We start from the raw sequence: 23,831 nt of genomic DNA on the forward strand, positions 1-23,831 counted from the left end.
CAAGGGCTCCCCTTGCTGACCTCCGGGTCATTCCTTTTTCCAACCCCTCTCGCGGCTATACAACTAACACGTGTGGTCCGTGTCCTAGCTTTTGAAACCTACTCAACCTCGCGTTCACCCCTCCTAAAAGCTCGAGATCCACTCTCAGTAGGATGCTGGTCAGGTGACGCTAGGTGCTTAGTGACTCTAGGCTTCATCTACACGATGCCATGTCGTATACGCCAAAGGAGGGATGGAGTTTTTCTTCCTAAACATAACATCTTACTTTGTCATTACATGAAATAGTTTAACACATCTTACAATATTTTACAGGTCAAGATTGTTCACAATGATCTCCCCGCCGCCATTTTATTTCTCTACAACCTCCAGGACTATGGCCACATCAAAATCAATAGCGATCCCAGTAGCGGCACGCTCCAGGGGAGTGGTCGGGAAATGCGAATGGAGCAATGTGAATGAGTTCTTAATGCACTCAATGGGGGTGTCCTTCAGCAGCCTCAACAAATGACCCGGCGCGGCTCTTAGGTGGTCCTCCAAAGGCGTTGGCTTCGCTGGATCGGCATCCTTCGTGATCATATCCATCAGGTATCCAGCCGACTTCCAAAGCTCCTCTAGATTCAGATCCAAGCCTGCAATCATGCGCTAGTCATTCCGAAGATTAGCTACGGACTCCTCCAGGCTACGCTCAAGACCCCTGCGCGCGTTGGCCACATAAGCCAACTTTTAGGAGACCGCGTATTTGTGGCTAACCGTAGCATCATGCTGCTCTTGGAGGCGCGCATTGGCATCTTCGCATTCTCTCAGGCCCTCCTGCAACCTCACCACTAAACGCATGGAATCTGCTCAGCTGACCAAATCTACATCAGGACAAAGACACCAGGAAGCAAACACGACCTCATAACTCAGCAAGACTCACCTACCAACTCTGAGCTAATGAACTACCTTTCTCCAGCAAAGCTAGCCTCAAGGCGTGCCCTGGCGGCCTCACCCTCCCTAAGGCTCCGTTGTAGCCTGGTCACTTGTGCAGCGAAATCTACAAGAACCAACAAAAGATTGCATTAGTGTGAACCTCGCATAAAATACTATCGAGAACAAGTTGACCAACTGTACCTCTCAGGAGCCCATCTTGAGTGGTCTTCTTGACCTCTCGTCATGCCTGCCGCCTCTGGATCTCCTGCCTTGTTTGTTCAAGCTTAGTCTCCAGTTGCGTTGCTCATGACCGGAAGCAATCGCAGTGGTAGACCACCTATTTTCTCTTGTGCGCACGCTCAGCCAGGCCCTACTCAAATTCACAAAATCAGAGCTCTGCAAAAGAAAATTGAATTTCAAGCTCAAACCCAACAGATTGATCAGCATACTCATGTGAAGGTACTCGGAAATCTTAGCTCTGGCCTCATGCAGCCGAGCAATGGCCTTCCTATCTTTTTCATCATCCTCCTCAACCTCTTCAACTATATACAGAGCAGCGGTAGGATCATTAGATCCACACGTAGGGAGCGCATCAGGCAACACATTGTCCCTAGGTGGATCCTCCTAATGATGATCGGCCTCAGTACCATCCTCAGCCGCGTCCTCCACCACCATGTCCTCTAGCGCCGCTTGCCCGACCTCAGCGTTCGCTGGAGTCGCACCCTCGATGCGAGCACCAACCTCAGCATCTGCTTGGGCCACGCCTTCGACACCACTATCCCCCTAAGCTGCACGCCCGACCTCCGCGTCCCCCTGGGTCGCATGCTCGACCTCCGCATCCTCAACCACAGCAAGCCCCCGAGCTACATCCCCAACCTGAACGCCATCCCCAACTACGCCCCGGCCCTCGGCCTCCTCCTTTATCTCCAATACAACACTGAGGTCGGCCACGCTGTTGTCAGTGACTTTAGCGCTGACTTCAACTTGTTGTGGCATAGAGCTCAGTGCAACCTCCGCAACTACAACACCAACACCAACCTCGGGAGCTAATAGCTGCCAAGCGGTACAACCGCTGTCAGCTTCAGCCTGACTAGGGCATCTTTCTAGTTGGGTGGCACCGTCATCAGATCGGGTGCTAGCTCTGTATCATAAACATAGCAAGCAAAAAAACCAAGAAATCAAACTATTGTCTCAAGCATAGAAAGCACAATAGAAGACGGCGACACTTACAAAGTACTCTTAGTAAACAAACGGAATTTCGAGCGCAACTCTTGTGGCGGATTAGGCGCATCACCACTAGAGCCGCCCCGCATCCTCTCCTTTAGTATGTCCTTGAGGTACGCTGCATCATTAGCAGTAGTTCCCCCGAGCTTCGGCTCCCCGCCCTGTGCAACAAGGCTTGGCGCGCCAGATCCCGCTCCGCTGGCCGTTTCGGCAGTAGCAGTGGTAGTCGGCACGCCTTTTTTCCGACCGACCACCTTCTTCTTCTTCTTGGCCAGTTGTGAGGCCTTGTAATGGGGCCGCTTGTGAGTCACTTGCCGAGCCTCCCAACCTGCACCTTGGTCTTCATCAGCCACAAGTCCAAGAGAGGACTCTGACTCAAACTCAAAGCACGGTGGCGGCGCAACCGGCACATTAACCAGTGTGACCTTGGGCAACACCGCCTGAGTCTCACTAGGCAACGACGGGGGGTAGAAATATACACAAGGATCGCTCTAAATCAAGACATGAATTCAAATTAGAAAGATCACAAATCAGAAGTGCACCTCATCTAAGCATAAATAAATGCAGACTCAACGGGCTAGTCAGCGGATTCCTCAAAGAGAAGGTATGGGGGCGCCCGTGTTGTGGAACTCGCTCTTGAATAACCCTGACAACCGATGATAAATCTCGTCAACGGACACTGCACCATCAACCTCCCGAGTCGGATCAACAAGCCCCAAGTACTCGTATGATGGATGTACTCGGTTCTTGATAGGCTGAGTGGCCCGCTGACAGAAGTTGATCCCAATTGCCATGGGCATCAGTTCTCGGGCCTTGAGGTTAACAAATTTTTCTAGAAGCTCATTCACTTGGACCTGCTCTGCATCGGTGGGTTGGTCCTACCACTTAGATATAGACACAGGATCTAAACCGCTACACCGTGGCAACTCCGGCTTCTGGTTGGCAATCAGGAACCACTCGGCGTGCCACCCCTTGTGAGACTCCTTCAGCTAAAGATCAAAGTACTCGCGCATCCTATTGGGACGCAGAGAAAAACTAGCCCCATCTATGACCCTATCCTTCCTTGGTATTCACGGGCTTAAGTTGATACAAATTCTCCATAGATTGAAGTGGGAGGGGATACCCAAATATGCCTCGCACAAATGGATGAAAACAGCAACGTCTAAGATCAAGTTAGGATTGAGGTGTACCAACTTGATCTTATAGTAGTGAAGGAGCCCACGGAAGACATCCCTAGTCGGGATCCCGAACCCGCACTCGAAGAATGGGGTGAAGACCATGGATTGCTCCATATCCTCAGATGGAAACTCCTAACCGGCGGTCGCTCGCCTATCCAGTAGCTCCTACAAACCGAGAAGCCCGCGGTTGACGAAGGCTTGGACCCTCTCATGCATCATGACGCTCTTCATCCACGCGGAGGAAGGATTCAAGGCATTGCGCTTCACCATTGCTTTGCGAGTTCACGGAGTGGATCTAAAAGGCACTAGGGTTTTGCTGCACATAAAAGTTGCGCAACGGCTCAGGCGGAGGTGGCGCAACAACCTGAACAACAGCGGCAGCGCGTATGTGCGTATGCGAAGAAGATTTGGGAATATGGCGGCGCAACCTAGGGTTCGCGAAAGCGGTGGTGGAGTGCTCAGTGAACTCTGGACAGCGGCGTAGCAAGGGATTGAAGATGAGAATGGCAACGGTCGCGCAACCCCCGCTCTTTTAAAGGAGATGATGGCATCATTCACGAACGAAAACCACGGGCCCTCCGTTAATGCCGCATAAACGTGCCGGGCGGAAAGAATGGACCTTTTCGTTAACCCACTGTGTGCCTAACGGATTTTTCAGTATTTTTGCTACAGAGCGCCTCCCTAGCCTTGCCATCCCTCGACCTTAGGGTCAAATGCACAATCTTACTTGATGCACCGCCACGGCCCTCGTCAGTCCTCTCCTTGATGGCTGAGCGCCTAATTCTACTCGGCCCACCTTCACGGCCCTCGCCAGTCCTCTCCTCAGGGGCTAGGCACCCAATTCTACTCGGCGCACCTCCACAGCCCTCGCCAGTCATCTCCTCAGTGGCTGGGCGCCCAATTCTACTCAACGCGCCTCCGCGGCCCTTGCTAGTCCTTTTCCTTGGGGGCTGGGCGCCCAATTCTACTCGACGTGCCTACGCGGCTCTTGCTAGTCCTGTCCTCAGGGGGCTGGGTGCCTAATCCTACTCAGCACACCTCCCTGGCCCTTGCATTACATGACACAAAGTGGAGCACACCTCTACGGCCTCATAAACATAAGAAACAGATGCAAAGATAGATTTTCATTTGGCTAAAATCAAATTCACGGCATTACATGACACAAAGCATGTGTGAACAGCTCTAAGATAGATGACATCCTAGGATAAGAAGCTACAACGCAGAAGAAGAAAAAAGTGCAATACAAGAAAGCTGCGCTCAAGCTTCCTTGCCGGGGTCCTAGATAAAGTTGGGAGGGTTCACGATACAACCTCCTCACAAGTATTCTTCTAGCATCGTTACCTCCTGACTTGATCGCAGAGACTGTGGAGGAAAGGAGCACCTGGGTATCCTTCATGAGAATTCTTCTGGCATCAGAAACATTGCTGGAGGCTACTCCTATCAAGCACTACAAGCTTCAAGCCAACAAGCACTATAACTCGAGCCATGACCCTCCAAGGCAAAAAGCAGGTCTATTTATTGCTAGGCTGCCGGTTACCCTCCAAGATGCCACAGAAAGCTCGTGAATATGCATGGCAGAGCCCCTACACACCAGCATGACTCCACATCACGTGGTGCCCAGCCTTGTCCTCAAAGTGCTGGTGGGCAATACTCCCGTGCAGCTCTCCTGGCGAAATAGTACTCCCGTGCACCTGCTTTAGCGAAAAAGAATCCCTGTACAGATGCTATGATGGAGCAGAATCCCCGTGCAACTGCCACGATGAAATAGTATTCCAATGCTACTCCACTGATGCAGCCGCACTCCCGTGAACAAAGACCTTCGTGTCGTTTACCCATCATTACTTCATCCCCAAGAGATTTGGGCATGGATTTTTGGTTGGCATGCTTCCGTGGCTATGCCCGGACACTAAAGATTGCTTCAAAGAGACAACTGCCTTTTTTACCATTGCACCGATTATACTAATCACCTCAATGCTCGGGGGCTACTCCTACGAAGTGCGTCTTGCGACGCCCTCCGTAACCTTCGTTTCGACTTGTTGGATGCCTGACCTCCATCAACTCGGCACCCAGCTTCGCTCTGCGCGTTGGTTCTGCACATGCTCGGGTTTTTCTTCCTTTTTTGAGCACTGCGCAGCCTCTCCATCACCATGAAGTCATCACAACTTCAGCCGACCTAAATTCAAGCTTCGCTGCGACAACCTCAAGTTCCTATTCACTTACACATTGCTCGGGGGGCTTGAGGGATATGGGTACCCCATAGGTCCCCATCGATCAAGATACCAGCCAAACCTGACAAGTGGGCCCGCCCGACCAGGGCATGCGGGTCCAGGATATGAAGTTACTTTGAGTGCACGACAAGACAACTGGACTGTCTGAATCTATCTGGATATTGTGAAACACATATTGTAATCCGCTTAGAGTACCTTCCATGTAAAGACCGAGTAGATTAGATTCAGACCGAGTTGTAACTCTTGGTCGTCAATCTATGTAAGGCGGCCAAGGGCACCCCGGGGACATCTCAACTCATATCAAGCAATACAATCCACACATACAGGACGTAGGGTATTACTCCTTGGAAGCTCAAATTTGTCTAAAACCCTCGTGTCCCTTCGTTTTCTCGCGATCACCTTCGAGTTCTTAGTTTCGCAATCGTTCTCACCTACAAATCAACCACTTGGGTAACCCTGGTGAACTGCCAGGCTTATAAATCCGACAAGTACTATGAACAATAATATGTTTATAGATAGAATGAGAGGTTAGGGTTTCTAGGTATAGTGAAAGAATCGGAAAGGTATCAACAAATTTCAGGATTATTTTATTTATTAAAAATTATTAAAATATTTGATACTTGTTTGACAAGTATCGAGTGAGTATCAGTGTCCGGACAGTATCGGATGAGTAACAGCATCTGATATGATACGTGAGCGTTCGCAAGTATCCGCGCATTGTAGCCCGTACATGCTTAACATTCGTTTTATTAGAAAACAAGTTTAGTTCTTGATTAATAGGATTAGTTATTTCTTATATTATGACGCAAATTGAGAATGGGTAGGTTTTTCTCTATATCTTATCCTTGTCCTCTTTATCTGAGTTTATTACAGCGGTAGAAGATGTTTCCATATTTAAGGGCGGTAGATGCTACCATTAATCTTAGTGACTTATATAAACTGTTTCCTCACGTTAGTCGCTCACATTGTAGGGTCCTAAATTGTTCAGGGATAATCTCAGTGCATGATTTCATCGCACAGTACCCAAAACTACCATATTAGCTTTTCGATTAAATGAAACTGTCACTCTCAGTGCATAATTTCATAGCACAGTTTGATAGAAAGCCTGCAACATTTAATTGTTGCATGGTGTTATAATGTTATCATGCGATGAATCCTCAGTGCAAGTTTTATTAGGCTTTATGGGAAAATGTGCAAGCTGGTTTTACGGGGATGAAACTCCACTCTCATCTTTCTTCATAATTAACTTACCAAGTTAGCAAAACTACTGGGTATGTTCGTTTCAGCTTATTCAGCTAGCTTATCAGCCACCAAACAGTGTTTTCCTCTTATAACAAATCAGCCGTTTCAGCTTTTCAGCCGGCTTATAAGCGAACAGCCCCAGTGATGTGGCACAGAATTTAATGCTAACGAAATCCCATGACACCCGCTGAGACTGGCCTAATAAACTAGAAGCACATGGTGCAGCCTCTACCATATTGACTAATTTTTAGTCAATATGGTTTCTTTATCGTATTTTCAATATATATTTCTTTTCATTTTGGCATGATCACTTTTTTCTTTTATTATGTTGAGCAGCCTCACATACATTTGGAAGGATTTCAGCACGAACATGTGATGCTTACTGTTGGAGTTCTCGATTTACCCGTGCACTAATATTTTTTTATCGATCTGAACCAAAAAGGAATAGGAGAACAGGACATGATCACAATATTTTCCTTCGTTCTATTAACTGTAGGTTGGCCTTATGTACTGATATGTATATTGATCATGTCCTCCTGTGTCCATTTTGATTTGACAGCATGCTGATGACAACTATATTCGATCTTATGGATCCGTTTGTGGCTCCTCTATGTGCTTGCATAGTGTTCTCGGGTTTTTTGCTATTAGCAATAAGCAAGTGGTCGGCAACACTGCCAATAATTAAAAAGAACTAAGAGGAACTGATACTACTGGAACATCCGGTACAGGTTATGGACACGGCAAGTATACGGGCGCAGCGTAGCGTAGCGCGCCGCCCATCCTAATTAAGTAAAATCACCCAATGAGAAGGTAAACAACTACACACCCATGAATGGAATGACTTGAGTTCTTCCACAATTGAAAGTAGTAGAAAGCGTAAATACTCTCATCTACAGCTAACTTAATGAAGTATCAAAGTCATCACAACACGCAAAAAAAAAAATAGATCACCTAGGAGAAGGTAGGTGATTTTTCATTAAAAAAAGAAATAGGCATCCAAATTCAATTCGAGCTAGAGGGGATTTGGACCTAAGTGGTTAGAGTACACAACTAACACCTCCCACCGTAGCCAGTTGAACTAGACTCACTTCGTCAAAGTCATCACAACACTCACATGCACAAACTATTACAAGGTAAGTACGATATCTCTACGGAAGAAATTCATCAGCCTTCTCCGAATAAGCACAAATGCATATTAGATTAGGGTTATATGACATGGAAGTCAAGGAGTACAGCATATATACACTTTACAGGCCAAATAATGCTTAACAGCTTGCAGCACTTAGCAAAAAAAAGAATAATATCTGCTCCAAACATCTCGACAACTTTGAAGAAATCAAATAGCTTCAACAGCAGCCATCTGTTCCAGAATTCGAGCCAAATGTAACAATACTAAAATTTGAGCAATAAGCAATGGCTATCGCGGAACCATATCCTGGTGTTATCATGATCCCAGTGTACCACCAACATTACTTGTAGGCACATAGCAGAAGATGACAGCGTAACTCAGCTACCCACCTTGAAGGCGTCCACGAAAAGGCCCAGACATACACCGGCTTTCCAGTAGTTCACCATCGAAATCAATTTCTGAAGCCTCCCAGGAGGCCTGGCGATTGGTTTTCTGTACATAAGCATGCCAATTCCCTCAATGGCAGCCACTACAACAGCAGCAACAAGAACATCCCAGTCGCCAGTCTGCCCTAGTATTGTTGCCAAGGCGTTGGCAGTGTAGAAGCCAAGGAGGACGAGGAATATCTTTGTGGGGGAGTTGGTACTGCCAGAGTTCAGCTTTTCAAGTAGCTCCCTTCCAGCGGCTTGGATGAGTCTGCCCAGCCTTGTCCTACCAAGGAAGCCACTGTCCTCATCAAAATCTTGGCCATCAGTGTTAGATGGCCCACCAGTTTCCAAAGCAAAGGCTGGCCTCAATCTGCAGTTTTTCATCTGGTAACTGAAACAGAGTACAGATATCAAACCGTGGTACCAAAGCTTCTGAGGAGCAGAGAAAAAGAACTCTGCACAACAATATGAAAATAGACCACATGATGCCCTATTTTATAGAAAAATAATTTAGAAATAATTATTTTTTTCTAACATAAAACATCATGTTCTCTATCTGCTCAGCAAATTTGAACGTAAAATTCGACCTGTGCATGGAGGAAAAAAAAAGAAAAATCTCATTAGGTGGTAGCTTGGCCCAAGTGGAATAGTTTGGGAGAGTAACTTGAGATGCTGCCACATAGCTCTTGGAGCTTCCGTTGGCTGCCAAATTGTTGGCGAGCGATTCTGCCGCCTGTGTTTTTGCCCGTGTTGGTTCTGTGCTGCAACTAGGAGGAAGTTGGCAGCCAATGATCGGCAGGCAACCAAACCCAGGCCAAATTTTGAGGGCGCAACAATTTTTTGGAAGGGTCACAATTGGTAACCAACCAAACGTGCCCTAAGTTTTGTTTAGGGGTAGGCGCACAAATAGAATTGGTGAGGGTACTAAAATAGACCTTTTCCTTTCATATTATAAACTTAGATACAAAGTAAAGGCCAAATCAACAAGAAATCCACCTTTCAACGAAAGATGTTACTATTTAAATCAAGATACCCACTGAAAATGACTACCCTGATCCTCTAAAAGAAGCAGGAAGGTGCTTGAACTATTATTTGAAGTGTCATTTTGTAGAAAGCAGTTGGAAGTTTGTGCAAGACTTTGATTGATGGAAAGTGGGCAACAATTTGAAGGGAGTTACTATGACTATCTCACTAAGATAAAAGAATGTGGATAACAGAAAAATCTCATACTCACTTGGCAATGCATAGTATTCTCACATCACAGCCCAGTGATTTGTCACAACAAAGCTCAACAAGACATCAATTTGAATGGTTTCTATTTATCTTTAACAAAAAAAAGCAACATCAAGATTCGAGATAGGTGACTGCTTAGGAGCTAAATATAGTACTTTGTTCTTAGTGTTTTTACTGCCTTTTTTTACTTTCGAATTTTACAGGTAGCAGTGCATGAAATGGTCACATTAGTGCACTGAGCTGCATCCAATTAGTTCGTAGCGGAGTTACAGAAGTTTTCGAGTGTAATTGTCTACGAACAAATTTGCTAAGCCAGGGGACCATTCATTTGATGCGGCATCAAATCAAGGTAGTGATGGGGACACAAAAGTTCCAGGTCAGGAACCACTACTGATACAGGACTCGTATCAAAAGAAGAAAAGTTACCTAGAACTCACCTGAGAGCCCCTCTGCTATTCTCCTTGGTCGGCCGCAGGAAGCATGCCCAGCTGAGGGGGATGCAGCATTGCGCCGCCGGAGAGCTGCCGCCTCCGCAGAGCCCACTGGACGGAGCCCGCGGAGCGCAGGGAGGGGCCCCACGCTGCAGAAGCATGGGGAGCGCACGCGGGGCAGCTCCTCCGTGCCAACTACCGAGGACCGAACGGACGCGTCGGCGCGAGGACGGGGAGGAGGCGTCGAGAGGAGCAGCGAGAGCCTCTCACTGCTTCGAGGAGGATGAGGCAGCTCCCCTTCTGGTTCAGGGGTGGGCTGTCCGGCTGTCCTGCCGGCGGTCCGCCACAGGTCCATGATGGTGATGGAGATAGAGTGCACATTTGTTTTTTCTGCCCACGTGTATCGCTGGCTGGGAGCACAGTCTGCCACTCGCCACAACCATGCCAAAATTCTGTTAATCCACATGGAGGTATAAACCTTGAGAATGTAATCTTGCAACGAGACGCGACAACTTCATCATCAATCAAGCTGTGTACACCAGGTGAATCACCTGTTTAGTACAATATAACTACATTTTCGAAGTTTAGCGAGACAATGAGATAAGTCTAAGAAATTATCACCGCATCTGTAGAACAGTTTAATCCAAAAAAAACATAAGCAAACAATTCCATCCCTGAATTTTCAGCACCTCAAAAGCTTTCGTAAACTGAACATTCAGCTATCCGTGGTGATAAGGCTCCAAGCAAACCACAGTATATGATTATAGGCGTTTCACTTTGCATGCAGAACCCCTGTCATAACAGGTATACAATTGTATTTTCCAAAAAAATAACAGGTACACAATTGTAAGAAAAGCAATCTCCATACAAAACTTGACCCCATTGATCAAATCTACTCTGGCAACCTCCATACAAAATTTTGAGCCCATTGATCAAATCTACTGTGCCAGAGTATCCAAATACATTATTAGAACAAAAGACATACCTATATTATTCACCACCTTCAAATTGAGGAATCTTTTAGACTACTCAAATCATTTGGCATACCACATACACACACCATTTAACCGCACATGCCATAGTTATCCTTCGGACGCACTAATACTCAAAAGATGCATTGAGACGGTGCCATTCGCATTAACTTTAATTATCCACTTCCTCGTTACCTGGTGGAGGAAGAAAAGGAGCACGCCATGGCAGTGTTAACGGGTAGAACCTGTCTTGCTCGCACACTGTCTCTGACTGCACGTTTGAGAATTCCATGCACGCCAGGTTCAGCGACGCGAAGAAACACAATCTATCCTTGACTTGCTCCTTAGCTGGGAAGAAGCAGAAGCTACCCTCGGCTTGCTCCTCATCCTCAACAACCATCCTCAGGTGCACGGTGCCTGAGTACGCCGCGACAACCTGCAAGGCGTTCAGGTGCACGGCATAGCGCTCGGCAACCTGGTGAGCCAGTCCCTGCAGCATCACCTTTCTGTACAGCGTCCACTCCTCACCTTGGCAGGTGGCTGAAGTGTTACCACCTTCCTCACGCCGGAGCCACACCCTCAGGACGAATTTACGCTCGTCCGCTGCCACCAAGCCAATGTTGCCACGGTCATCCATCTCCATGAGGGTGAAATCGCGCTGCGACTTCGTCTTCATCCAAGGGCAGGGGATGCGCTGCAGGTACCTGGGCAGGGTCACGATGGAGCGCGACATCGTCCTCGTGTCCAGGGCAACAAGGCACCGGCCAACATCATGGTGAGAGCACCGGCTGTAGATCACCTCACCGGCGCACTGCGACCAGGCTACGTCATGCCTGCAGACGGCGTACCTTGCAGCATCGGCGTCACGGCACGGCGGCTGCAGCAGCTGCCATTCACCGGTGCCCGCAGAGTACAAGCAGGAGTGATCCCTTTCACACCGCGGTGGAATGTTCGGGTTGTCGGAGGGTTCATTCTTGCACACGAAGACGACATTGCCGCCATCGAGCAGGAAGCCGGTCATGTCAGAGAACACATGCGGCAGCGGCCACTTCAGCTCGGCGTGGCCGCCGGTGAGCAGGTCGTACAGGAAGAGGTGGTTGTACTTGCGTGGCTTCAGGAGAAACCGGCCGTCGCGGTAGTCCAGGATCTGCAGGTCTTGGTAGCGGCGGAACCGTGTCAGGCCGTGCACGGCCCCGTCCACGGCGCGGAGTGGGGCGGCGATGTCGGGGCGGGAGCGGGCGCCGGCGTCGCGGAGGACGCGGAGGTCCCAGATGCCGCCTGCGGAGTGGAGGAGGCCGAGGAAAGGCGAGCCGAGGTGGCGGCGGCGGAAGCGGAAGCGGCGGAGGAACGCCGGGGAGGTGCAGAGGCCGCGCCACCGCTTGCACACCGCCGAGGCGACGGTGAGGCTCGCTTGGGACGGGAGGCGGATGAGGACCTCGCCAACGGAGTCGTCGCCGAGGTCATCGAGTGAGGTCTGGCTCCCGGCCGCCGGCGCCGCCATTACTCCCTCCCCTCACCTGGTTTCGGCGTCGACAGGTGGGCCCTGCAACCGTCCGCTCCCTCCCTCCCCAGCCCGCCTGCTCGATCCCCCAACTCCGGTGCCCGATGCTACCGCCTCCCTCGCCCGCCGTTCCAGCTGCCGGACTTGCCGCCGCAGCCTCGATGCGCTGGGGTGACCCGATTCCTCGATGGCGGCTCGATTATCTCCAGATCCAGCCGTGCCGGACCAGGTCGGTGGGGGCAAACGATTAGAACAGAAAGGGGCGACGGGAGGCAGGAGGGAGGGCGAACGGAGTCGATGCGGCGGCGAAGGATTTAGTGGGGGAGGGGAGGGACGGAGCTTGCAGGGATGGCGGCGCTGCACGGACAGGAGAGAACGAGAATGAACGGCGATGCGGAAAGATGGATTCGGATCGGATAGCACTATTTACCGTATTTTAATTCGAATTCGAATACGGATGCGAATATTATCGAATACGGATACAAATATTATCGAATACGAATGTAAAATGAATAGTTCGAATTCGGATTCGCATTCGGATACTGCTCGTCTTATAACATATCATCATAATAAGTGTCAATTTTGCTTTATGGTTTTATAGTTGATCAAAAATTATGTTACAAGTAGGGAGTAAATTATGAGCATGGTACATAATAGATATCTTAGTAAAAATAACATATTTATTAATAAATAGTTAAATATATCAAATAAATATAAAAATAAGTATTTCCATAAATATATATCATTTAATAATAAAAATAAGTTCATTAATACATTTAAATATGATTTAGCATTTAATAAATAATATAATGTATTTAAAATTAATATGAATGGTCATATTAAAATTAATTAAATTTTATCATTATATATAACTAGTAATATTAGGTTAACATAATTACTAATTTGTCATATGGATAATTTTTTAATAGTTTAAATGGTGCAAGTAATTATTTCATTAGCAATATTAAAATTAACATCATTTGTAATTAGTATTTAGTAATATAAATAAGTTTTAGATGGCTTCATTATATACTTTATTCTTTGCGGATACGGATAATGTCGCATATTTCATATTTTTGTCGAATACGAATCTGGAACCGGAGAGAGCAAAACATTGAAAATTGAATACGGATACATCCATTTAGACATCCATATTAAAAACGAATACGAATACAGATATCCATATTGACATTTTTAGCGGATACGGATTCGGATAATTTGGATTTCCAGACATCCAAATTCATCCCTAGCGATGGGAAAGGATGGACATGCCTCCCACGCAAGTAGAGGGAAATCCACAAAATAGCACCAGTTTTAGAAGGTGTTCAGGAAACAACACTCAAAACATCTAAATTCAGAAAACGGCACTGGTTTTAGCCACTAAATCTATAAAGCACACTATCATCTACTTTTCCAATTCTTCTATTTGATTCTTCTCATCTTTCCATTTACAAATAGATCAAATTGCCCATGGTGCATTTCAGCTATGCTGCCTTTTTTTCTACCCCTTCCATCCAATTGGAACAAAGAAACAACAGATATCACCACATACCACATGTTGTATACATTAGAGGTCCATTATGTCTTACATAGGATTGCACCTTACATATGTATAATAAAGTTTGGCATTCAGACATCTTAAAATAACTACTATAAGTTGCATGGATCAAAATATCACACAATTCCCATGCATCAATATTACCAATTTGGCACCCAGATATTTTAAAAGACCTAATAAGTAGCATGGATCACAAAAATATCACACAAATTCCATGCATCACTACTAAGCCATCATTCTGTCCCATTTTATGATGCAGCCCCTCCTTCCTAGGGTAGCACAAAGAGGCGCTTCACTAGGTTAGTGGTAGTAGATGGCCCTTGAGCATGCTCTTGACCTCCCTGTAACAAAGATATCCTTCTTCGGGTAATACTTCCAGGAGATATATTAACAGCAGGCACTATCCTTTGCTTGACTGCTCTGTTCTTTGGTTTGGAAGGTGCCTTCCTGCATACAAAAAAAATCAGTTGCAGCACATTATTAAATGAGTAGATATGGTTACTTACCTTTTCTTTGTAACACTGCAACTTGGATTATGCTATCCAACTTCTCCACATGTTTCGCACTTATCTAATTTCCTTGCACCTAGTTCATCACTTGACTTAAATCTGTTCTTCCGTTTCCTTCCTGGTCCTATCTTCAATTTGGGTGGGAGTAACTTGAAACCCATGTTCACATTAGGCCATTGAGACTTGTCAGTCATTGTTGGAATTGTACCACTATATGCAACCTTGAACCTCGCAACAGAGTAATACTCATGCACAAATGAGCCCAAGTCAACATTTCTCCCCGCTTGTATGAAAGTCAAAGCATGACAACAAGGCTTCCCAGTCACTTCCCATGCTCTACAGCTACATGTGTGCTCATGCAAGTCCACAACATGCGGCCAAGGTGTCAAATCCTTGTAATTGCCAAAAATCTCAGCCTTGTGCCTATTTTTGCAGACCCTCATATGTCCTAAACCTTTAGTCTTAGCTTTAAGTTCACTTATAATAACAGGAAGAATATTGCCAGAGAGCTTATCTGCAATTTTTCTTCTCTTTTCCCATAACTCCATTGTCATTTGCCTCAATCTGTCAACTAAATCAACAATAGGCAAGTCTTTGATGTTCTTAATCTATGAATTGAAACACTCAGCTAGATTATTGTTCACATAATCACATTTTATCTCGGTGGAGAACATAGACCTACTCCACAAGTGATTGTGATGCTCATTTAGGTAACTTATAACATCTGGACATGCATCAATAATTTGACCAAAATGGTAATCAAACCTCTCATGCCTGTATGCCCTAGCAGCCGGCCACATGTTCTTGTCAAAAATTTTGCCACGATAATACTTCCTGAAATTTTTCCAAAGATGTCTCATGCACTCCCTATGCTCAGCGCCAGGAAATACCTTCTTGACTGCACCATCCAAACCCTTGCATGCATCTGATGATATTGCTAGTGCCGGTGGATGTCCTATTGCCTTCTTGAATTGACTCATGAACCAGGTCCAATTATCTTTAGATTCTGAGCCAATGACACCCCATGCAACCGGGTACATCCAATTGTGGCCATCCAAGGCACATGTAGCTCCTAATTGTCCATTGTACCTCCCAGTCAAGGCTGTTGAATCAATACCGACGTAAGGCCTACACCCATTTTTAAACCCATCTATGCAAGGTTGCAAAGCAACAAACAACTTGTCAAAGTGAACATTATCTCCATTGCAGATGGTGTCGATCTCCATAATTGATCTAGGAGAGTTTGCAAGTAGTTCAGCTCTAAAATTAAACAAGGATTGAAAACTGTCATCCCAACTCCCATAAATCTTATCTAGAGCTTTTTGCCTACCTGCCCATGCAGTCCCATAGCTCACCTCAACACTATAAACTTCACTGAATTTATTTTGCAGATCCTTAGCCTCAAGGTTTGGATTCTTCCTTAACCATGCAACAGCCTTCTCAACAATCCATTTTTGAGATGCCATGGAGCTTACTAATTTGCTACTGGATACACAATCATGGTCACAAGGTATCATTGAGATCTAAAAAGAAGGTATACAAAATTGTTACACTAGATTTCACAAGTTAAAGAAACATGTTTAACAAGATTTAAAAAAACCAAAGGGATGTAGAGAATTACCACAACAGTTGGTTGATGTGGCAATTTACGAGCCACTATTCTCCAATTGCACCCCTCTGCTTTGCATTTAGCTCGATATCTTGACTTATTAGTCACTACTTTGTGCACCTCAAACTCATTCTTGATTGCATATTGTCTCAAAGCCATCCTAAAATCATGCATTGTAGGAAAACATTCACCTACCCGGATATTGGGATTTTCCTTGTCAACCACAATGTTAGCTTCACAATCAGCATTATCATGTACAAGAATTTGTGCCTCGAGAATCTTAGCATCTGAAACATGTTCCACCTTAGGAGCCTCTCAAGTGTCATCCTCATCCCTAAATCCTAAAGCAACATAAAATTGTTCATCGCCAACAAAAACATCGGCATCATACATCATAGCAGGATCCACATCACCCTCGAGCTGGCTTGCATTCTTGCTCCCCAACAATTTCTCTCCATTGATATGCTCCTCTCATAGCGTGGTTTCAGTTCAAACTGTACAACCAATGTCAACAATTTACATGTCCAATACATCTGAAATGCATTACCGAGATCAATGTTTGTGGTAATCTGCTGCAGATACTTGTTTTCTCGTTCCCAAAACCAGCATACTAGCTGCTGACAAGTCCCCTAGATTGTTTTGCTTGCAAGATCATCAATTAAATGTTGGACTAAGTAGCCACCAGCAATGTTTACATATAAAACATGTTCTTTATCTTCCATCTCAACTCTACTTCCATCATCAAGAAGAGTTGTATAGGCTGGAATTGAAGCACGCAAGCTAAACAAATCGTCTTTCCTACAGACCAATTGAGGAAAAGTACCAAAATCAGAACAGAAGGGGACCATGAACTACATAATCAGATGGGGATGTGAACTCACCGTAAAGATGTGCCGTAACTTCCACCATTTGATGCCTTGTTGCCGACCATCCCGTCGTCATCGATGCCGTCACCGCCGGCGCAATCTGCACCCTTCTGCCAAACGATACATGTGCTATCTGCGCCCTTCCACCGTCGCCGAAGGAGTCATCACCCATCCTGCTCGATCCACGTAGGTCACCGCTCCCTCCCAATCTCGTTTTAGGGGCTGCAGTGGTTAGCCACCGCCGCCAGCCATGCCGTCTAGGGCTTGGGTAGGCTTGGAGGTCGGAGCGGAAGGAGTTCGTGAGTTGGGGAACCGGTCAAGAAGGCAGAGAGCAGGTCGGTCTTTTGATTTAGGTGGAAAGGAGCGGAAACAATTAAAACAAAGGGGAAAGAAAAGGAGAGTGCTGTTTGCTAACTCGTTACTTACCTTACGATGCTATTCTCTCAATACACCAAGACCGGATGTTGTTTCCTGAACACCATAACACACCGGTGCTATTTTGTGGATTCTCCCGCGCAAGTAGACCGCCGCTGGATGATGGGCCAAGGAAACTCCAGCCCATCTAACCCTTTGTCCTATTTTTCCTTTCACCCTTTCCTTTGTTTGTCAGTTTACGGTGATGTGCATGGCATCCATCGACAGTAAGTGCTCCCGGTTTCTATTTAGTTTTTGTATTGCTCTCCGTTTGCTTTCACGACTGATAATCAGTTTGGCACTTGTGAAATCAATTTGTAACTGTGTATTGAAAAAACAATCATCCATGTGTACTCAATTCTGAGAATCGAATCCCACTGATCTACTATACGAGTATACGTAATATGGTTCTTACACGGTGGGAGCCAGGGTCGCTACGTACCGGTTTTTCATCGGGATTAGATTTTGATCTTCATTGAACAACTCAGAATTCCTCGAGCTGGCAAGCGGCTCGTATTACAGCTGGTTAGTCTTTTAGGGGTCGAACCCTAGTTTAGCACATTTCAGACGGGGTTTATACCCCTGTCTACCCTTATTTTTTAGTGTCTCCAGCTCCTTTTGCGTGAAAACTTGGCCCGTACGTGGGGCTAAGGGTATATTCAGTTTCCACTCGTACTTTACCCGTACGTTGGCTACTAATCTTAATCTTAGGTAAGATTTTTCTAGACTCCACATGTCATAATGTTAAAAGTATGGTAAAATTTTCTTAGGTATGATAAAATGTGGCTCCAAATTATTTTACCAAACTTTTTTGTTGCTTGCCGCACTTACAAAGGTTAAATGCACACTTACATAACTTTAAGTGTGGCAAATCATGGCCGGAAACCTAAAAGTCCCAAAATTCGAGCCATACCGAATAAGACGTATCATCCCATCAAGAAATTTATATTTTACTATTAATTTATATCTTTTGCCTGCGTATTACCAAGGCGAATGTGGCCTGCTTTCTAAAATTGTCGGTCCAAAAACAAACAAATTGTCTTGACCACACAATAACGGGTGAAAAATTTATATTGAGTTTTTAGTAGAAAAAAATACGTGGAACTTTAAAGACTGGATGGCAAAAGTGTGATGATAATATTCACAGGTAGCATTTATTAGCATATTTTCCTATACAAATCTAAAAAAATTTGGATTTATTCACCGCCTCTAAATAATAACGTGATTACCGATTTAGAAATTTCAAGGAATGGTTTGGGCTTGATTACTTTTGGGCCCAAAGTAAACTAAGCCCATGCCTACGCTTGTCTAGATGGATATTAGCAAGTTCATCATCTGCTATGGATATTATATGATACAACACAAGATTTATATATGATAGTGCTATTTATATATATTGTCTTCAGTCAAAATTTGACAACGTAGGTTGCTTTGTGATTTTCTTTTTGTTATTCTACTTGACTTCATTCTGTTTGTTGCTTTTCATGGACCGAAATATAGTTGCTTTGTCATTTATTTTTGGGCTAGGCACGTTACTGAGTGTCGCTGGTGGAGTTCGTAAAATTGGCCCACGGCAAATGTAGCGGCCGATTCATTTCGTTTGCATTTTCTAATGATCGTTCGTTAATTTTTTTAAAAGATCATTAGTTAAGTTGGTGGCAGCGGCGGCTTCTAAACATAGCAGAGGAGTTTGATTGGAAGTGTTTTGGTCAGCGATTTTCTTTTCGGATTTGTGGTAAGATCTTCATTTTCTTTTACCAATCCCCCTCATGTTCCTTCACCCTCTTCCATTAGAATTGTGGTATGAATTGGGTGAAAGATCATTCTTTTCGAGCTTGCAAGTGCTCGAATATCCGATGGGAGCATTGCCAATTGGATGGGACCCTTGCAATCAGGGGCGGATCTAGAACGGAGCTGCGCCCCGGGCTGAGCTGTTGAATCACACCTAAAATAGTCTAATTTTGTCTCCTAAGCCTCATTTTGTTAGGCTAAACAGCACATAGGTTAAAGGGATTCCATGATCTCGCCCCGGGCTGCAGCCCGGGCAGCCCGGGCCCTGGATCCGCCCCTGCTTGCAATAGATATGAATCAAGAAACTAGCGTTCAGGTGATAATCAAACTTGGCCTCAGGGTATAGTGCCTTCGTAACGGGCAATGGCTATCCACTTCCTAGATCTCCAACTAGCAGCGGAGCGTGCTCCTGAAGATGTCATGAGGTGGAATTCTAGAACGGTAGCTGACATTCATAGCTAGTTCTAACATTTGAACTGAACAATCACGACAAAAGAAGTCCATGGCTGTAACATTCATAATAAGTAGTCCCAACATTTCAAATTAACAATCACAACAAAGAAAATCTACTGCTGCAACATTTAGAACGAGTACCCTGAAATATTTCAAATCTAACAAAAGGTACTCATGCGACATACATGATAAGTAGCCTGAAGATTTCAAATTGCCAAATAGAGGTTCAACATCCAGAAAAATGTAATCCCAACATTTCAAATCACCAGCCGTGAGCCCGTGACAAACGGAAACTATTGCTGCAACAAGTAGCCTGAAACATTTCCAATCACCAACCGCAACAAACAAAAACTACTGCTGTGACATTGAAAAGCATTATAGTGTATAGTCTATACAAAGATGCCTTTGGTTATGAGTGTCTCATTTCATTTTTTTATCTACTGAAACAGTATTCAGAATTTTTATATACATTAACAAGATACATATATATTTTTCCTAAAAAAGAAAAATAAAAACAAGATACATATATCATCTAAGGAATATATATCTTCAAGATATGAATGTTTCCAGTTCTACTATATATATATAGAATGTTATAGTAAATTACTCAATATATATATATATATATATATATATATATATATATATTTGAGGAAGCAAGGGGGCCCGCAGCACGCATGAACCTTTGCAATTCAGGTCACGAACCAGATAATACAAAAGAGGTCCTCAGGAGTCAGGACCAAAATAGTTACACAGGGACATACACATGGGAGGAGAGGGGGAGCAGCTGCTTTCTAAGGCTGATTTACATGGCTCAAGGACCGGCACCAGGACAAAACGGGATCCACAGTACATCAAGTCGTACGGAAGCACGGTGAACCCAAAGAGTGATATGCTACAGCAGGAGGGCCTCCATTGCCCTTGCATCAAGGGTGGCGTCATCGAAGACTTCACGGTTCCTTGCTTTTCGGATGACACAAAGGGCCCCCAAGGTTGTCGTGTGCCCCGAGAGGATGCCCACGATGGGCTCAGCAGCATCACCCTGATTATATATGCGTGTCTCATTTCCTAATAGATGGAGGCCATTAAAGTTATTAATTTCTATAAAGCTGGTAGTGTTTCTTAGCGCCATAGGACTTCAATTTTCTGCACCACCAGATTTATGAGCTTCCATTTGGATATGCTCGTTCATGTCTCTACCCGCTAATCACTCGTCCACCACCATCCCCCCTCACTTAGCCATTTATTTGGCCTGTCGATGTAACTAGAAAGTCACATACTCTCCCTTTTCCATCCCAATACATCCGCCGCCCCAGTCCCCACACCTATCATATTCACTCATATCTCACCTAACATTACAAATCCTTGAAGTAATGCGTAGGGTATTCACTATAATAGATGGAAGCCACTAAAGTCATTATTTGCTATAAATCTGATCTCATGTTGCGCCACATCATCTCAATTTTTTCTAAAGCAAAAAATGTGGGGGAGTTCCCCACAAGGCTTCATTTTATGGTTTTAATTATGTATGATAGATGAAATACTTGCGGGGCTGCAAGAGGGAGAGAAAGGGGAGAATCAAACTAAGCTACAATCACTGCTGGAAACTCCGTGGGTGACAAAACCGACAGGGAAATTCAAAATACCAACAGGGAAAAGGAAAAACAATTTCCCTGACGGTTAACCAACAGGGAATAGCCACCAGGATAAAGCGACAAGGAAATGAAAATTTGCCTGTCGGTTTTTCATTTTCCTGTCGGTTTGGTCATTTTTCTGTCGGTTTCCAACACACAGGGAAATGTCTTTCGTCCGGTTTGAAAAAATTTCCTGTCGAGGAAAGCTTGACAGAGAATAACCAATTTACCGTTAAGAGAAACAATTTCCTGTCGGGTTACAATAGATAAAATTTAGAGCTCGTTTGATAGGGCTGTGGCTATGACTGTTTCGACTCCAGCTGTGGCTTCTCCAATGAAGCAGCTTTTTTTGACTTCAGCTTATCTGGTTGAAAAAACGTTTGGTAAAATGGATTCTCCTGATTGTTATAGAAAGGTGAAATGTCCATAATACACTTGTTGTTTTGTTTTTTTGTTTTCTTCTTTTTCTTCTTCTTTTTTCTTTTTTTCCTTCCACTTCGTTTTCTTATCCACTCCTCCTGTCTTCCTCCTTTTTCTTATCCACTCCTCCCGTCTTCCTTATCCGTTCTCTTCCCTATGCCCTCCTCGCCTGTTGCCGCGCCGCCCACCTTGCCCGCCGCCGGCCAACCCTCGCCTCCCGCCACCTCCACCGGCCCACCCCCACCTCCCGTCGTCCCCACCTCCTGCCTGGCTGCCGACCGCCGCCTCCGCCTGCCTGCGGGCCCTCCCTCGAGGGCAAGGGTGGGAAACGAAGAGGAGAAGCTGCGGGAAGCCTATTTTTTTTAGCTCCTCCTCCCTCTTCCGGCTCCTCTCAGCAGATTTCGCGGGGCTTCACTGATAGAGTTGTTTCGCTTCCGTCCGTTTGGTAGGGCTTCGGCTTCTACTAGTGGAGAAGCCGCGACCGAAGCCCTGCTGTCACACCCTAAAATTTTCAAATTTCAAGATGTGATTAAAAGGAATAATTAAACAATGATTTTCTATAATTTAAAATTTTTGCCAACATTTATTTTCTTTACATGAAATTTAGCATAGGAAAAATAATTGTTTGTTATTCGGAATTTAATAAGGTTGTTCGTCTCTGTCTATGCATTCATGCTAATGCATCTTGGTGTTTCATGAGTGAAAAAGTTTTAAAAATGCGTTTAGACGTTGTCCAAATTCTTCTAAGAATTTTTCAGTTTTTCTGAAATTTATTCTCCTTTTCCTTAAGCTTAATCCAAAATTTTCTGGATGGTTCTAAAATCATTTTTCACAACCTCCAGATATTTTAATTGGATTCCTCATGTCCCCCCAAAATGTCTCTGGGATTTTTCCTAGATTTTCTGGGATTTTCAAAGTATTTTTCGTGATTTAAAAATTATCTAGCTTTATCTGGATTTTCATTTACATGAGGAATTATTTCTGAAATCTTTTGTTTTTCCTTTGCTCTCCGTCGGTCCGTTTCCCCTCTCCCTCCCTCTTTTTCCTTTCCGCCAGCCCAGCCAGGCTACGGCAGCCCACTTTTCCTTCGCCAGCCCATCTGGCATCTCCCCAGCCCAACTCAACAGCCGGCCCAGCTCCTTTCCCCCCTCCCACCAATAGGCGGGGCTCACCTGTCAGGTGTGTCCTCTTCCTCCAGCCAGTGCTCAACGCACCTCCCGCAGGCGTCGCCACTCAAGCTCCTTGCCTTCCTGCGCTGCTCCGACTCCTCCCTCGCCCCCTCAGCTCCCCGCGACCCTCGCCCTTCCCTGCACACGCCGCCACCTCTCCGTTTCACCTTCCTTCCACCCGAAACGGCCACCCACCATCGGTCTCCATTGATGGTGCCGCCGCCGCCCTTTCCCTCCCACCAGCGCTGCCTCAGCTCCCTCCCTCCGCCTATAAATCGAGCGCCCAAGCTCCGGTTGTTCCTGCTGCTCGCCTCGCCTAGCCGCCCCGCTTGATCCCACGCCCCCGAGCGCTGCGCCACCACCACCCTATGCGCCCCGCCTAGCACCGCCACTCCACGCCCCTAGTCCGCTAGCATCTTGCCGCTGACGTCTTGGCCGATTGCCGCCGTTGAGCGCCCCCTCCCTCTCGGGCCAAGCACCGCCGGTGAGCTTCGGCCAGTTCCATCCCAGCATGAAGAAATCAGGAAGGAATTGGATGGTCTGAAGGTTGAACAAGATAAGGTGGCCATTTTGCAGTCTAGCCCCTAATGATCTTGTAATCTTTGTTCTGTTTCTCTATATCTTGCATCTTTCACAAGAAAACCCCTAAACCTTTGAGATCCTTGCAATCTAATCCAAGCCTTGTCTTTTTGCAGATCTAACCCCAAAGTTTCAGCTTTTCGTGAGCTCTATTCCCTATTTCTTGGTAATCTTCTCTGCTAACCCTTAGGATCTACGGTTAATCTTGTTTAGGTCCCTAGAACCTTGTTTAGTCCGTAGTTTTCACGTTTTAGCTCCGTTTTAATCCGTTCAAGTTGCGTTAGATTCTTCACAACATAAAGTACACGTTAGTAGTGATGTTGAACATGATTTCTTGTCTTTGAAAATAAATTTA

The 23,831-nt window shown here is 45.5% G+C and overlaps 3 protein-coding genes across 10 annotated transcripts; all 3 read right to left on the reverse strand.

Annotated features, from left to right (window-relative positions):
- Window positions 1–235: 235 nt before the first annotated feature.
- Window positions 236–5,051, reverse strand: LOC117846594 (uncharacterized). Of its 7 annotated transcripts, none has more exons than XM_034727818.2 (5): window positions 4,653–5,051; window positions 2,140–2,461; window positions 1,359–2,050; window positions 1,111–1,279; window positions 236–1,033 (listed from the first exon to the last, which is right to left on the reverse strand). In XM_034727818.2, the coding sequence occupies exons 1-3, from the start codon at window positions 4,705–4,707 to the stop codon at window positions 1,693–1,695; spliced, it is 735 nt and encodes a 244-aa protein (XP_034583709.1). In that variant the 5' UTR covers window positions 4,708–5,051; the 3' UTR covers window positions 236–1,033; window positions 1,111–1,279; window positions 1,359–1,692. The 7 variants fall into 7 exon arrangements, 4 of the variants coding, with proteins under 4 accessions (XP_034583709.1, XP_072148276.1, XP_072148277.1 ...); XM_072292175.1 differs by having other exon boundaries at window positions 236–824; window positions 917–1,033; window positions 1,111–2,050; XM_072292176.1 differs by having other exon boundaries at window positions 236–839; window positions 917–1,033; window positions 1,111–2,050.
- A 3,534-nt stretch (window positions 5,052–8,585) lies between these two features.
- LOC117845252 (uncharacterized) lies at window positions 8,586–12,891 on the reverse strand. 2 transcript variants are annotated; one of them, XM_034726216.2, is made up of 3 exons: window positions 11,169–12,886; window positions 10,009–10,425; window positions 8,586–8,729 (listed from the first exon to the last, which is right to left on the reverse strand). In XM_034726216.2, exons 1-3 carry the CDS (start codon window positions 12,472–12,474, stop codon window positions 8,719–8,721), a joined length of 1,734 nt encoding a protein of 577 aa, XP_034582107.2. In that variant the 5' UTR covers window positions 12,475–12,886; the 3' UTR covers window positions 8,586–8,718. The 2 variants fall into 2 exon arrangements, with proteins under 2 accessions (XP_034582107.2, XP_072148278.1); XM_072292177.1 differs by lacking the exon at window positions 8,586–8,729 and having other exon boundaries at window positions 10,054–10,454; window positions 11,169–12,891.
- Window positions 12,892–14,570: 1,679 nt separating this feature from the next.
- Window positions 14,571–16,007, reverse strand: LOC117844181 (uncharacterized). Its single transcript, XM_034724941.1, has 2 exons — window positions 15,432–16,007; window positions 14,571–15,149 (listed from the first exon to the last, which is right to left on the reverse strand). The coding sequence occupies exons 1-2, from the start codon at window positions 16,005–16,007 to the stop codon at window positions 14,571–14,573; spliced, it is 1,155 nt and encodes a 384-aa protein (XP_034580832.1).
- Between the last annotated feature and the right edge of the window lie 7,824 nt (window positions 16,008–23,831).

The sequence above is a fragment of the Setaria viridis genome, chromosome 2 (assembly GCF_005286985.2).
Source record: "Setaria viridis chromosome 2, Setaria_viridis_v4.0, whole genome shotgun sequence".
Classification (NCBI taxonomy): domain Eukaryota; kingdom Viridiplantae; phylum Streptophyta; class Magnoliopsida; order Poales; family Poaceae; genus Setaria; species Setaria viridis.